Consider the following 14,254-nt stretch of genomic DNA (forward strand, 5'->3'; position numbering starts at 1 on the left):
AGCTACGGGGCTAAAAAAATTTGTTTCATAAATCTATATAAATAAAAATATAAATGTTCATTTGTTTAAAATCTTAAATCTCCGAAAATTCTTCACCAATTGCTTTGAAATTTTGACACAACGTTGCATTCGAATACGCGTGTGTTTTTATATACCTATATTATATAGATGTCACACCTGTGACAGGTAAAAACATGCCTTTTTGAAAACCAGTACCATCTGTTGGACGTAAAAGCAACAAACGCCATACTAAATACTTCACAATTCCACTTCAGTGTTTCCGATTGCATTGTTATATTGAATTTTCATAGATTTTGACTTATTTTCACTTTGGTTTAATTATTTCGTGTGACATTGCATTGGAATTGATCTGTGTCATTTATCATAGCGTTTATTTCGTGAGTGTAGTATATTTGGAACAGTTCGGCCTCTCTCCAGCTTCGTCCCGACGGTCCCTTTATCGGGCCTTCCGCCCGCTGGCCCCAATGCAGCAACAGCAGCCGCAGCAGCAGCAGCAGCCGCAGCCTGACTCAGAGGTGGAGGCGCGGGAGAGGAAGAAGATGGCGCAGCCTGCGATGCTGCCTCAGCGGGCCAGCAGCAGCAGCGGCACCAGCTTAGAGGACGTCCCGCCTGGCCTGCTGGCCCAGCCGACGCCGCCTCCCTTGGCCTCCGCCACCGCCCCCGTCTCGGTCTCCTCCTGCCGTCGCGGGGCGCCTCCGCCGCAGAGCCCGGCGCTGCTCTTGCAGGGCGGAGGTGGCATCGGGGGTCCGGCAGGCGCCCAGTTGAAGAAAAAGAGTGGCTTCCAAATCACCAATGTGACCCCGACGCAGATCTCGGCCAGCCTCAGCTCCAGCAACAGCATTGCCGAAGACACGGAGAGCTACAAGGACCTGGACGAGTCGCACATCGAGGACTTCTCCTCCTCCGAGATCCTGGACATCTCGCTCTCCCAGGCCACCAACTTAGGGAAGTCCAAGCGCAGTGTCAGCACCTCTCCATTTAATAATTAGGAAAGAAGACCACGAGATTTCATTTGTAGAAAATCAAATGTACTTTTACTAATTAAAAATGGCTAAAGAGCGGTTGCGTAGCAAAGTCTGGTTAATTAGGCGCGAAAGCAGTTGATATATAGAATAGCACATTCCACTCCCCCCTGGCATCATAGGCCCAGTCCAATCATAAGTCCTTCAAGTGTCAGGTGTGAGATAACTTCAAAAGACATCACGAAGATGGAATGTCGGTGCCGTTATTCCAGGCGGGAAACATCCACACATGCGTAGTACGTCCACCCAAAGATCTCCAGAATCTTCCTCCAGCACAATAAGTAACCCCACCCAAATAATATGCCCTCCCTCCCCGTTTCAATGGCAGCTGAAGCAACAGCAAAGCAGAAGCTGACACGCAGCTCCTCCGAGGAGACGCTCAACAACTTCCAGGAGGCCAACACTCCGGCGCCGTCTCCCCCAACCAGGCTCACCCAGCCCAGAAGCCCCGAGGCCTGACCAACGGCAGCGCCCACCCGCCGCCCCTATGTGCCCACGGGGGACATTCCCAGCCTCCCTCCCATGCTGGGGTCCCCCTGCCCATGTCTGGAGGGGCCCCATCCAGCCCGTCGTTCCAGAGGCTGCCCATCACGGGGAGCTTGGAGAGCACCAGGCTGGGCCCTATGGGAGCGTCCTCCATAGCAGCCCTTGCAGGGGCCACCGTGGCTCACTTCCATGAGTGGCAGGGCCCGCCACATGGGCGAGACCCTCACGAACCTTGCCGCTGCTGGCAACGGCATGACCCTGCCCGGAGGGAACCACCCTGGGAATATTTCTTTCTTCGCCTGCTGTTGGTAAATGTGCCCGGTCCAACGTCTTTCCAGCAATTGAAAATTGTTTCTCACATGGACAATTATATGTTGCGTGTTCTAGAGTTGGCAAACCAGACAATCTATATCTGCACAGACAATGGAAGGACAAAAAATATTGTATACCCACAAGAATTGTGAAATTAAACCTATTAGAAACTTGTGCTTTCTCTCTTCTTTCTTTTCCATTTAACCAGAGTGGGCCACAGCAACGGGTGGCCGGGTACAGCTAGTATATACATAAATATAGTTTAGGATTGCAATTCCTCTTTCTGCAGCCCTCTTCACTGTGGGCTGCTGTTGAGCTTATGATCTAGCAAAATACCCGGGATCTTTTCATGGGCACCGTGGAACCTCTCCCTGCTAGGCTCCCCTGGACACGGCTCTGCTTTTCTTCTTGCTGGGGTGTTTCTGCTCCTCCTTCCAGCTTGTCAGGATCCCAGTAAATCCTGCTTACCATCTGCTACCTTGACTGTGTTATCTGCAGGTATGATCATGATCTTCTTATTTTCTAATTCCTCATTCAAGTCATTCATAAATACGTTGGTCCAAACAATGTTGTTAGCAAATGTACCTGTGAATATTAACACTGTGTTACATCTGATAGATGGGATTTGTCTCTTAACGTGTGTTAAAAAAAACCCATCTTCATAATCCGTTGGTTCAGAGGGGCTGTCCCTGCTTCCATCCAATTTTCCCATATTACCATCTGTTTCCCAATTTTTAAAGTTGGGGTTCCCCATAAATCAATTTAGCATGGGAAAAAGTTGAATCTTTTTTTTTGTATTATATTCATAACTTTATAATTATTTCCAGAGTTTTAATATTTTTACATCCTAATGCTGTCCATCTAACCAAAGGTGCTATATACAGTATGCATATTCCAAAATTGGCCAAATCAGAAAATTAAACCAAATTTATGTTTTCTAGTATTTAATAATTGACAATAGGTAAGCAAGATTATATAATTTCAAATTTGGAAAATCCTGCCTCATTAATTGGTAATTGCATTTCCTGTGAAAGTATTTTTTGAGTTGAAGAATCCCATTGATTTTTTATAAACAGAATTTATTCTCTGAAAATATTTTCCAAATATGAAGTGGAATTCCCTCAGAATATAAATAAATTGATGAATTATGAGAAGATTTCCTATAGATGTAGAATTTGTATATAACTGATGAAATATGTCCTTCACTTTTTGTTAAAGTGCTTTTCTTGGTATTAATTTAAAAGCCATAAAAATAAAGTTGAAATGTCATAAATCTGTTGCAGAGAACCAGGCCTCGAACGCAGCTCTGCTGCTCGTCACTCAGAACTTCGTCCCAACCCCTGGAAGGACCCGTTGGCACCTCTTCACTGCCATGGCTGCCCAAACAATGTTCAGTGCCATTTACTGCATCCCTCATAATTTAGAAAGCTTTTGGGACTTTTGCTAATCCAGCCTTAGTTCATCAAACGGGTGCTAATTTTGTACCCCCACCCCCACCCAATTGTAAAGCCTTTCACTTAACGTCTCTGTCGCTTTGGGCAACCACTTTGGTGCCATGGTTAAAGGCACCAGGCTAGAAACTGTTCTAGTCCTCTTAGGCCCAGAGCCAGTTGGGACGTCTCTCTCTCAGCCCTAGGAAGGAGGCAGGGAACCACTTCTGAATTCTTCCCCAGAAAACGGCAGGGGCTTGTCCAGTCAATTACCACCAGGCGTCAACATACACAAAAAAGGAGGTTTTGACCTTAAAGGGCCAATCTTTGAATACAGAATCCTCGCAAAGGCCGAACGGTGCTTTGCAGTTCCCAAAGTCCTGGGAAGAAAAGTGCAGCCTGAAGCCAGATGAGGTCACAGAGGCCCAGGGTTCTACCTGGTAGTATGGCAGTTGGAAAGCCAGCTCCACGGACCCCGTGAAGGCTCAGGGCACCCGGTCATCCTATGGGTACTATGAACTAGCACAAATGCCGTATATTGAGGGTGGGTTTTTGTTCTCTTCTTTCGATCCGAATTAAATTCCTGAAGATTAAATGAGCTTCTTCCTTTTCTATAGATCATGGTGTTGGTGTGTATTGCCCTGGCCAGGTTTTGAAGCTAATAGCCAGAAATGCAGATAGCGTGAATTAATTATAAATTATCTATTAATGGCCTAAACAAGTCAAGGGACAAGGTATAGGTCTTGGTTCATTTCACCTACACTGTCAATAGTTTGGTACACCAAGTCAATATGGTGGGTTTTTTTTAATTATTATTACTTTTCTCATAAATGGAAAATGTCTTTTATCCTAAGTAGACATTCATGCTCTAGAGGAGTTTATGCAGCTCTACAGATGGCCTAGAGTACAGCTCCCATCATCTCAAGCCAGGATGGGGAACTTGCATCCCTCTGAATTCGCCCTATACTGACATCCCCATTAGGGCCCCCCACCCCCCCTGGTCTCTGGTGCCCATGCCTGCCTGGAGCCCAGTCCCTCTCTAGAGCGAGTTGTTTGTCTTTTGCTCAGGATACAGATGAGTTTTCTCTGTTGCCAACACTTGTGCCAGCTCCGTTCAAGTCACTTGAAGGCTCGAGGTCTTCACACCTTCTTCAGGCTTTGCCCAGTAAGCTCTTGTAGCTTCTCTTCTTTCACTCAGAGTGCCCAATATTGATTCTTCTGTTCAGATGAATATGGTGGCTTGGGAATGTTAGAAGTGCAGCAAGCTATCACATGGAAGGATCCAGTCAAGGCCAGGAAGGGATCGGCCAAAACCGTGGAAAAGCCGCTCAAAACCAGGACAGTAGCCGTCAACCACATAGCCACCAGGTGAGGGAGGAATGGGGCTGTGGCTTTCCACGACCTACAATGCTTAATGGGTCTCAGTACTGTTGGGTGGTAGGCATCCAGGGAAGGTGTGTGGACCCTGCAGTGGGAGTGCATATTTCAAGGATGAGGGAATCGTTCCAAGATTCTTTTTTATTTATTTTATTTAAAAAATAAAAATTTGGAACAAGGGAGAAATGTTCCTGAAACTGTAAAATTTAACAATTAGGTCAGTTTCCTTAGGCGATGCCCCTTGGCGCATGGGAATCCTTCATAGGTAAGGAAAGAGAAACAGACATACTCATTTATATCATAATGTTGGAAGGCTTTTAGATACTTTACGGCACTAGATAAAAAGTGTTCATAAAGCCCAACTTGCAGCAGTACAAGACATGTATAAAATTTATAGGTTAAATCTTGCCATTCGGTATATTTTCAAAACGTGGATGTGCATTCTCTTGCTATGTTCAGGAGTAATTAAAATATGCCCCGTGCTTTAACTGGAAGCTGCTGCATCCTATCCAGGCAATCTTACACATTTTACTGTATTCTGAACCACTTGTACCGAATTGAAGCTCAAGATTTCTTAGAGCGCTTTGTTAACAATTACTTAAGTTGTCTGCGAAGTATAAATCAAATTCACCCATTTTGTACAATTCTTTCCAAAATTCATGAAATTTTAAATGGAAATGTCCAGTTCAAATTGTCAAAAGCTTTCTCTGCATCTGAAAAGATCCACGCAGCTTTTGTTTTTCATTACTGTATGTTCTAAATATTCCAAAATATTCAACACCGTTCCAGCGTTAACCTCTCTGCCCTAATCTCTTCATGGATATTTTGTAAGGAAAAACTGGTCAAGTATAATTAAAAACAAATAAAAGGTTTTGCTAGCTGGATGAAAAGTTACAAATATCCCGTTTATGGACATATAATGATAGTTTAAGATTGTCTTCATTTGCCCTTTTTAAAGGTCGTTCATTAAGGCTTTATTTTTTAAGGAAACAGATAACCGAGCCTTCCTTGCAACCAAAGAGGAATTCTGGCCAGAGAATTCTGAAAACATTTCTGACAGGTAGGAGTTTAAAGGAGATTATAACCCCCCTCGGATCTGGACTTGCCAGCGTCGCTGTCTTTGGCCAGGAGGTTCTGACCGGTGGTGCGTGTAGCCCACCGACAACAGATGCCCTGCAGGGTTTGTCTCTCCTTTTAAAGGGCCCCCCCTTCAGGCCTGTAGCAGGAAGCAGAGTCTCCAAGGCAAAGAGGCCCAGCCCCACGCCTGCCCCCCTCCCATTTAGCCAGGCAGGTCCTCCTGCCCTGCTCTCCTGCCTGGAGGAGTCCCAGGCAATGGCCCCGTGCGGGAGGGACACAAAGATCGGCCCTCTGTCACTGGGCTCCTTCTTAACCTCGCTAGGAAGCCAGTGAGGGAACTCATCCAGAGGTTCAAACTGAAGAATCATCACTACTATACAGGTGGTCCTCGCTTAACGGCCATCTGTTCAGAAACCATTCAAAGTTACCATGGTGCTGTAAAGATAACTGTACATCCCATCTATGACCGTGTGTGACATTCCTCAGTCATGTGACCCCCATTGTGGTCAGTGTGGGTTGTGGTTGTTTTTCCTTCCCCCCCCCCCCCCCGGTCCCCCTTGTGCATCAGAGAGATTGGAGGGGGGGGTGGATTATAAGAGGAAAAAAACTGCTTGCTCTTTTACACATCAAAAGCAACACGGGGCCAGGAGCCACAGCAAGCAGCCCCCCCCCCCCCCGGCTGCCCTGCCCTGAAATCTCCTCCTCCTCTTCACTCTCCCCCCACTCTGCTAGGCGGAGGAGAGAGGCAAGGCAAGCAATTCCCTTAGGCGATGGCTCTGTTGCCTCCCCCCCCCTCACCCACCCACCCACCCACCCACCCACCCGCCACACACCTGTCCTTCCAAAGCGGAGAGATTGCAGAGGGATTTCAAGAGAGCAGGTTCCTCTACGCTACGAAGGAGCTGCCTGTCCCAACTGGGGTCACTAAGCAAGGACCATCTGCACCTCCAGGTTCAGTTCCTTACCTCTGCCGGTCAGGGGGAGCCTCGAGGCAATCGGTAAGAACCCTTTTAGGGTGGACCCTGCACTAAATGGAAGGCCTCAGCTGGCCTTCATGAGCGGAAGAGGCTGCGTCATACCCAGCATACAAGCTGTCCCCAAACGGCACCTGCTTTGCCTCGGGCATTCAGCCACGGGGGCACTCGGGCGCCAGGGCCCTCCCGACCGTCCCTGCCAGGCCTATGACTTAACCCACGGGTGAATCCAATAGTCAAGGTCTTTACTGCTATGTTCCTCCTGAAAGACGCTTTATGGTGAAGGAGAGGGGGAAGCTAATGCTTGTTTGGAGTGGCTTTCATTCTGGGGGGTTTGAATATAACCTGCAATTCTTAAACGAATAACGCTGTTCTAAAGCCCTCAGAGAGTTTACGCCAAGGCACACAGAAGGCAGGAAACTCTAGGAAGAGAAGGCGACAGCAGTGATGAAGATGAAGTCCAAAGGCTGACCATGCTGCCCCAAGGTATCTGCCTTACGGTGGTCTTTCAGGGCCATCAAAGGATAAGCCCCCTTCCGCCTGGCCTCCCTCCTCCCTCCTGTGTGTGTAGAAAGGGTGCCTTGGATTATAATGAGCAGATCCAGATAATAAAGCCTCCTTCAAAGCCCTTTGTTTGGCAAGAACAAGGAAGGGGTTTGGCCAAGTTGCCCTCCACGGATCTGAATTTCTTTGCTTGTTTCTTTATCTCCCACCTTTATTATTTTACAAATAAATCTAATTACCTAATCCTCCTTTTTGCCACCACAGCAACCCTGTAAGGTGTTTGGGCTGAGAGGGAGGGAGGGTGGGGGGCATGGGGAAGTGGGGAGACTGCCCCAAAGCTGCCCAGCCGGCTTCCATGCCTAACGCTAGAATTCACCGTCTCTTGGTTTTTGGCCTGGTGCCTTCATCACGAGACCAAACCGTCTCTCTCCATGGGAAATCCCTGGATAAATTCTCCAATCTCTGTTAATCAGCTAGGATTCCAAGTTAAAAGGTTGCAATATTTTTTCATTCCCAACTCTAACATTTTAATGTCTTCTTGTCTGGATTATTCCTGGTCTGTCCTTCTTCCCAAGTTGGTTGCCTGGCAGTTAAGGTCCTGGTTGAAACAGGTTACCTGGACCCCTTTCAGTCGGGTTTCAGGTCCAGTGATGGAACCCTCACAGAGGCATTCGCCCCTTGGGAACGACCTCTGGGGAGAGCCGGTTGAGAGCAGTGCATCCGTCCTAGCTCTTCTTGACGTCCCTGCAGCCGCGGAGACCATTGGCCCCAGAGGCCCTTTGGGGCCCCTGTGGGATCTGGAGCCAGATGCTGCCCTTCTGTGACAGTTCGGCTCCTTTCCCCATGGGTGTTAATAGGGAGGGAGGGAGATCAGTCCGTGGCCGCCCGACTTTGGGTGCCCCAGCAGGTATTTTCCCTGATTAGATGTTTTTAATGTCTTTTATTAGTTTTACTGGTTTTACTGTTTTAAAATGTTTCATTTTTATTTTTAATTGTAATATATTTTATGAACAGTAAGCTGGCCAAAGTCATTGACTGAGATGGGCAGCTGATTAATAGAGATTAGAGAATTTATTTCTCATGGAGAACCAGAAATTGAACAAGGCTTCAGCTCCTCAGGGAGAACCTGTTCCCTTGCCCTTCGTTCCTCCAGCAGCCCTTGGAGGCTCAATCGGTGACTGGAGAAGGAAGCGAGCGAGGTCTGGATCAGCCTCTTCCACTGGTAACCATTTTCTGATCCTTTGAAGGGCCGTCAGTGGTCAGTGAGGAGGAGTTGACCCAACTGGCCCTGGTGAAGCCAACACGGTCGAAATGTGGCCTGCGACATAATGCCAGACAATTAATCCAGAAGATTCAAAGACAAATGGAAGAGCAGGAGATCCTGAAGGAGTTTTTGGTGAGTTCTCTTTACCTCATAGCCAAACCTTCATTATTACAGTCCAGGCAGAAACGGTTTCCAGGAAATGGACTGTCAGGTCCCATTTTCTATACAAATTCCTCAATTTCATTGCTGTGGTTTCCCTTCCTATCAGATTCTACAAAATGGACATGACGCTCCTTGTATGTTTAGGTTGGTTTGGAACCTAGAAAAACCAGAAACACCTGGAAGTAAAGGTTAATGGGGAGGGGGGAATCGTATCAGTTTCCGGTGCTCAATTTATTCAACATACAAAGATAAAGCTATGTTTTATCACCAAGTTTGTTCTGAGCCAAGAGCATCGGCCAATCAAAAGTTTCCAAGGGAACTGAACTAAAGTATATTTTGTTAATTAAAACATATTGAAAAAGTCACTGGTTTTGTATAGTGTGCTAAGCGAATCCAAACCATCCCCATTTTGCCTGACCCTTTTCAACCACTCCTTTGCCTAAAAGAAACAAGTGATTTTACCTGATTTTATCTTTGGGTTAGAGTTTAGAACACCTGAAGCCCCTGGATGACTGCCAGGTTGCCAAAGCCCCAGAAAACCGGGAAAAGAACAGATACCGGGATATTCTTCCATGTAAGAAATACTTCTTTGGTTTCTTATACTATTTTCATCCCACTGAAATCTCCTGAAGTTTACAATATGGTAATAAAACCAACAGGATGAAATCTGAAAAGAAAAACCAATTTAGGAGAGTCGGGGCCACAAGACCTTCGGGTGTTGGGGGGAGGGGGTGATGTTTGTGAAAGACTGCTTGGAAAGCTTCGTTTCCAGGGGTCCCTAAAGGCCACCCAGAGGGGCCAGTCTGATCTCCGTGGGCGTCCCTGCCGCAGCACTGGCTCTGCTGCAAGGAGAGCACATTCTGCTTTTGGCAGCTCAGAGACAGGCTGGTGAATATCAATCCGAGACCCTTCCTGGCCCATATTTAATGATTGGACTGCACAGTGTCAGTTCTGTTCTACCGGGGGATTCCGGCTCTTTTCCCCACTGGGCAGCCGTGGATAGGAGGGCAGAAGGACGGTGGCCTTGGAGGGTCCCAGAAGGGGGCTCTGCCACTGCCATTTTAGATGCGCTTCTCCCCGAGCTGCTGCCCTGTATAGCTGCAAATATATGCAGCTTTGGATCATTTTGCTCAAAAGGATAAATGGACGAGTATCACATTTTCTATTGTTTGCCTAGTTTTAAGATCACATTTTAGGCCACATTTAAGCAGGAATACTGAAATCTCAAAAGGATCAACAAACTTTTAAGCACCGTTGCGTGTCAGTAGCCAGAAGGTTTAGAATTAAATTTGTTGCTTAATTTATAACATCTTATTTTTTGGGGGGGGGGGAATGCAGCATTTTATTTCCTTACAATTTTTACAAGGTGCTCTTGAATAGTATTATTTCCAGGACAACTAATGAATTGGGAAAATCAGAAAAAATAGCACTATATATAAACCTCTAAACAGATAGACTGTATTTCTCTGTCAATGTCTCTGTATGAAAATACCTTGGCAACTGAATAAACAGAAATAGCCCACTGGGGTTGCTTTTCTTCCCCCTTCCCTCCTTCCCTTCCTAGACGATGCCACCCGTGTGCCCATTGGAGAGGCGAAGGGCTACATCAACGCTAGCTACATCCATGTGCCGGTGGGCACCGAGGACCTCTGGTACATCTCCACGCAGGGCCCGCTGCTTTCCACCACCCATGACTTCTGGCAAATGGTCTGGGAGAACAACTCCAACGTCATTGCGATGATCACCAGAGAACAGGAACACGGAGTGTCCAAATGCCACCGATATTGGCCTGAGCCGCCTCACAGTTCTTTGGATTTACTTCGCTTTCAGCTGCAGCTACTCAACTACCAAATCTTGGATTATTTTGTCATTAGAATCATAGAAATGATCCACAAACAGGTAAGGCACCCCAAAGGCAATAAACAGGACCACTGGCAATGCAGCGTTCGGTTTTTTCAATTAATAGCTGGCCAGATTTGTTTATGTCATGGCAGCCAATGATAAGAAACATTTTAGGTGTGAATCTTTTAGAAATATATCTGGCAGCTCAGCTGTAACAAAATTGTGCTCTGCTTTTCAGTGTGTCCCCGAAATGACATTGCTAATAGCAATAGCAGCAGCCCTTAGGCTTATATATACCGTTTCACAGGGCATTGCAGCCCTCTCTAAGCAATTTACAGAGTCAGCCTATGGCCCCCAATCATCTGGGCCCTCATTTAATCCTCCTTGGGAGGATGGAAGGCGGAGTCAATCTTGAGCTGGTCGGGATCGAACTCCTTGCAGTGGGCAGTGAGTTAGCCCTGCAGTACTGCATTCTAACCACTGCGCCACCACGTATGTCCGATTGCAAAAGCGCCTCCTCTTGAGCAAGGGGGCCTTTCCAGCTCGGGGGCTCCCAGGCAGAGGAAAAGGCTGGCCTGCAACCTGGGGGCTTCTCCTAAGCCGGAGGCCTTCGCGCAGAGGCTCCATTGCCCCCTGCCAGAGAAAGCGTCCAGCAGGGCCTGCGTTGAGATCCTTTCTGGCTCTCTGATTCTAGGAATTGCGCCAAGAGTGCCCCTCCACGTGCCCCTGTTTCTTTCTGTTGCAGACCCAGGAAAGGCGGGTTGTGCAGCACCTCCAGTTTACGAACTGGCCAGACCACGGGACTCCCAAATCGTTACAGCACCTGGTCAAATTTGTTCGCTACATGAGGAAAACTCACCAGTCTGGCCCGGTCATTGCTCACTGTAGTGCTGGGATCGGAAGAAGCGGGGTGCTGCTCTGCGTGGACGTTGTGTTGATTTACATAGAGAAGGATTTGTGTGTAAGTCCCAAAGCGAACGTGTTTGTGCTTATCCTGTTGCAAACAAAGAGAAAATTGGAAGAGGGTTCCCTTCTTAAAGCTCCAGCGGCATAAAATGTAACAGGCCTAGAAATGCACAATCTCTGCCATCCTTCAAGTGACCGGCCAGCCCGGCTGCAGCCTTACCAAATGCAAGGGGAAAGGGGGATCTGTTTTACCTTCCAATTTTGTTCCTCCCAGACTAAGCTCCAGATACGCCAGCTCAGCTGTGAACTTGATTGGTCGAGACTGACCAATCCATAGATTTCTCAGCAGATCTTCCCCTGGTGCATAATAAATAAATACTTGGGTGAGAAAAATCCCAGGCAAAGGCGTCTCCCTGCTCTGCCATTCTGCCCTTCCAGTCCCAGGGGCTGTTCCTGCCCTCTGGAAACTATTTTTGCCTGGCTGATATGATTATTTTAAAGGATTCTAAAATAGAAACAGCAAGAGGCACCATTTCATCTGAACCCAACGCCTGCTTCTGGGTCTGAGCTCTGCATTTCTAAAGCATTTAGAACCACTTAGAAGTTGGCTTACTTTCTCAAAGGTGCTTGAATTGCTCTCCCCAAATATCTCTGGGACCATCACCGACCGGGTATCTGGAGATCTGCAAAACCTTTTCCCTGTAACTAAAACATTGCTGCAAATTAGAAATTTCTATGTAATTGTTAATAACAATGAGATGCTCCATGGAATGCCTGTAACAAATAGCCTGTTTCTTTTCTTCATGCTGCAGTTTGACATCAAGCAGATAGTGACTCACATGAGAAACCAGCGCTTTGGAATGATCCAAACCAAGGTGAGGAATGCTGGTTCTTTTTTGCACAAGCCAGGCCAGGTTAAGTATACAAAGTGTGGCCACATTTGCCAGCTCCCAAGTTTGTGCCAGATTGCCAAGGGGAGCTTCAATTCAGGTTCAAGCCATCGGAGTGAATCCCCCCACCCCAGTGGATACAGGACACAAAGCCGGTCTGCTTCACAGCATCAGATCAGGCATGTCCTCCTCCTGCCAGATGTCTGTATTACTTTAGACTTGCTTTTAGCTTTCTGAGATGTCCAAACTTCCATGGGGGGGGGGAGGGCAGGTGAGATGGTGAAGCCCCCCCCCCTCCCGCCTTCTCCCACTTTCTTACTATTCTTGGCACCTCCTACTTTAGAGGTGTGAAGATTCGAACTGGTGACTTCCTTTGGGGCCAGATCAGATTCCCTCTTCTTGCAGCAGGTCTGAACTTCTCTCTCAGCTGCCCCCCACCCCCGTGCTCCTATCTATTGCTTCCCTGCTTAAATGAAGATGCTCCTCCGATGAGCTGCCGAGATGTCATAGCAAGCAAAGCCGCTGCCTGGAGGGAAGAAGGCCAAGAGGTCCATTCCCTCCAAGAAGTTTAGGAGAACAACCTGGGAAGACACAGAGTGAATAACACAGATGTGCGGATACAGAGGAAGATGCTTGTATGGGAGAACAAAAGCACATGTTCAGATACAGACAAGCAGCAAAGTGAAAGTGGACACAGCAGACGGCTGAGTTCTTGTTTATTAGGACACCAGCACCGCATGTCTTCAAAGGGTCCCTTTCTCACTGTTTTGACCACGACAGACACCAAATAACTCTGCTTCAGCAGAGAGACTGCGGTGAAACCTGATAGATTATCTATTTCCTTCAGCCTCTGCTGGGAAAGTAACTGGCTGTTTTCTCCTCCTTTTCACCCAGGAACAGTACGTGTTTTGCTATGAAATAGCTCTTGAAGCTCTGAAGAACATCCAGAGTAGGGATTCCCAGTAAGGGCAGCCTGCAGTTATCCAAGACTTCAGACTCATCTTCTTAACTGCAACTCCGGAAGAGGCGAAGAGAAGCACTGTAAAAACCGGGTTGCATTCCACCTCGGGGCCTGAAAACGCGGACTCTTGAGGCATCCACCCAACACAGGAAAGTCCGTGTAGACAGAGCGCTAGCTGTATAAACAAGGCTGCTTGTGACTGAATTCAGCTCTGCTGGTCTCTCTCGTGGGAAGCCTTGGTGCACCAAACGCAAATACGGTAGTTCCCCTTGGGTCTGAAATGGCAGCTGAACCGCTGGGGGGGGGGGGTGTCTTTAAGGGGCTCCGAGACCACGTGGCCACATGAGGCCTCTTTCTTTTCCACCACCAGAAAAGGGAGCTCCGATTTCACCCTTTAAAACGGGCGAAATCTTCAAGAAAGATAATGAGCTGGGCTTGAATGATAAAAACAAGACTTCTGAAATCCAGAGTGTGGATAAATGTTAGTGTTAGAACAAGTTGCACCAGGATAGAAGGAAACTCAAAAGAAAGCTTAGATAATAATGTTGTTATCTTAACTACAAGATTAAATCATAGGCAATTTTCTTCTAATTTGTTTGAATTCCAAATGGGGGCTTTTAAATACTGTCCTAACCATGTATGCACTAATTTCTTTCCCTTTCTAGCCATGTTTCCAAAATCAATATTTTATTTAGGCATAAAAGAAGAAGTGGAGGAACAAGTTGATTCAGCAACTCTTTCTTTCATGAAAACTTCATGTCTTTCGGTTTCAAAGTTCCTTTCATAAGTTAATACGGTAGCATTTTAAAACTGAAACATTTTTATGAGAATGCTAAAAGTATAATTTCACCCCTTGGAAGTGGTTCTAAATTGGCAGCTGATTAGGGTATGTAGCTAGTAAAAATATTTTATGCCACTCTTCATAAATTAATAGTTCATTCCATATGGCTTTAAATCTTTGAGCAGCAAAATATAACCTGTATACACACATACAATTATTACTGCTTACCTTAGGCATTTCTGAGT

The 14,254-nt window shown here is 46.8% G+C and overlaps 1 protein-coding gene across 1 annotated transcript; it reads left to right on the plus strand.

Annotated features, from left to right (window-relative positions):
- The first annotated feature begins 485 nt into the window (after nucleotides 1–485).
- PTPN20 (protein tyrosine phosphatase non-receptor type 20) lies at nucleotides 486–13,318 on the plus strand. The gene is made up of 10 exons (XM_032226281.1): nucleotides 486–981; nucleotides 4,498–4,639; nucleotides 5,607–5,708; nucleotides 7,079–7,185; nucleotides 8,451–8,599; nucleotides 9,113–9,203; nucleotides 10,194–10,528; nucleotides 11,217–11,432; nucleotides 12,190–12,252; nucleotides 13,162–13,318. The coding sequence occupies exons 1-10, from the start codon at nucleotides 486–488 to the stop codon at nucleotides 13,231–13,233; spliced, it is 1,773 nt and encodes a 590-aa protein (XP_032082172.1). The 3' UTR covers nucleotides 13,234–13,318.
- Nucleotides 13,319–14,254: the final 936 nt, after the last annotated feature.

The sequence above is a fragment of the Thamnophis elegans genome, chromosome 11 (genome assembly GCF_009769535.1).
Source record: "Thamnophis elegans isolate rThaEle1 chromosome 11, rThaEle1.pri, whole genome shotgun sequence".
Classification (NCBI taxonomy): domain Eukaryota; kingdom Metazoa; phylum Chordata; class Lepidosauria; order Squamata; family Colubridae; genus Thamnophis; species Thamnophis elegans.

Coding starts and splice junctions, on each gene's coding strand:
- PTPN20 (XM_032226281.1), top strand. CDS start 486: ATGCAGCAACAGCAGCCGCAGCAGCAGCAGCAGCCGCAGCCTGACTCA. Junction 4,640..5,606: donor GTCAACCACATAGCCACCAG/GTGAGGGAGGAA, acceptor CCCTTTTTAAAG/GTCGTTCATTAAGGCTTTAT. Junction 9,204..10,193: donor ATACCGGGATATTCTTCCAT/GTAAGAAATACT, acceptor TTCCCTTCCTAG/ACGATGCCACCCGTGTGCCC.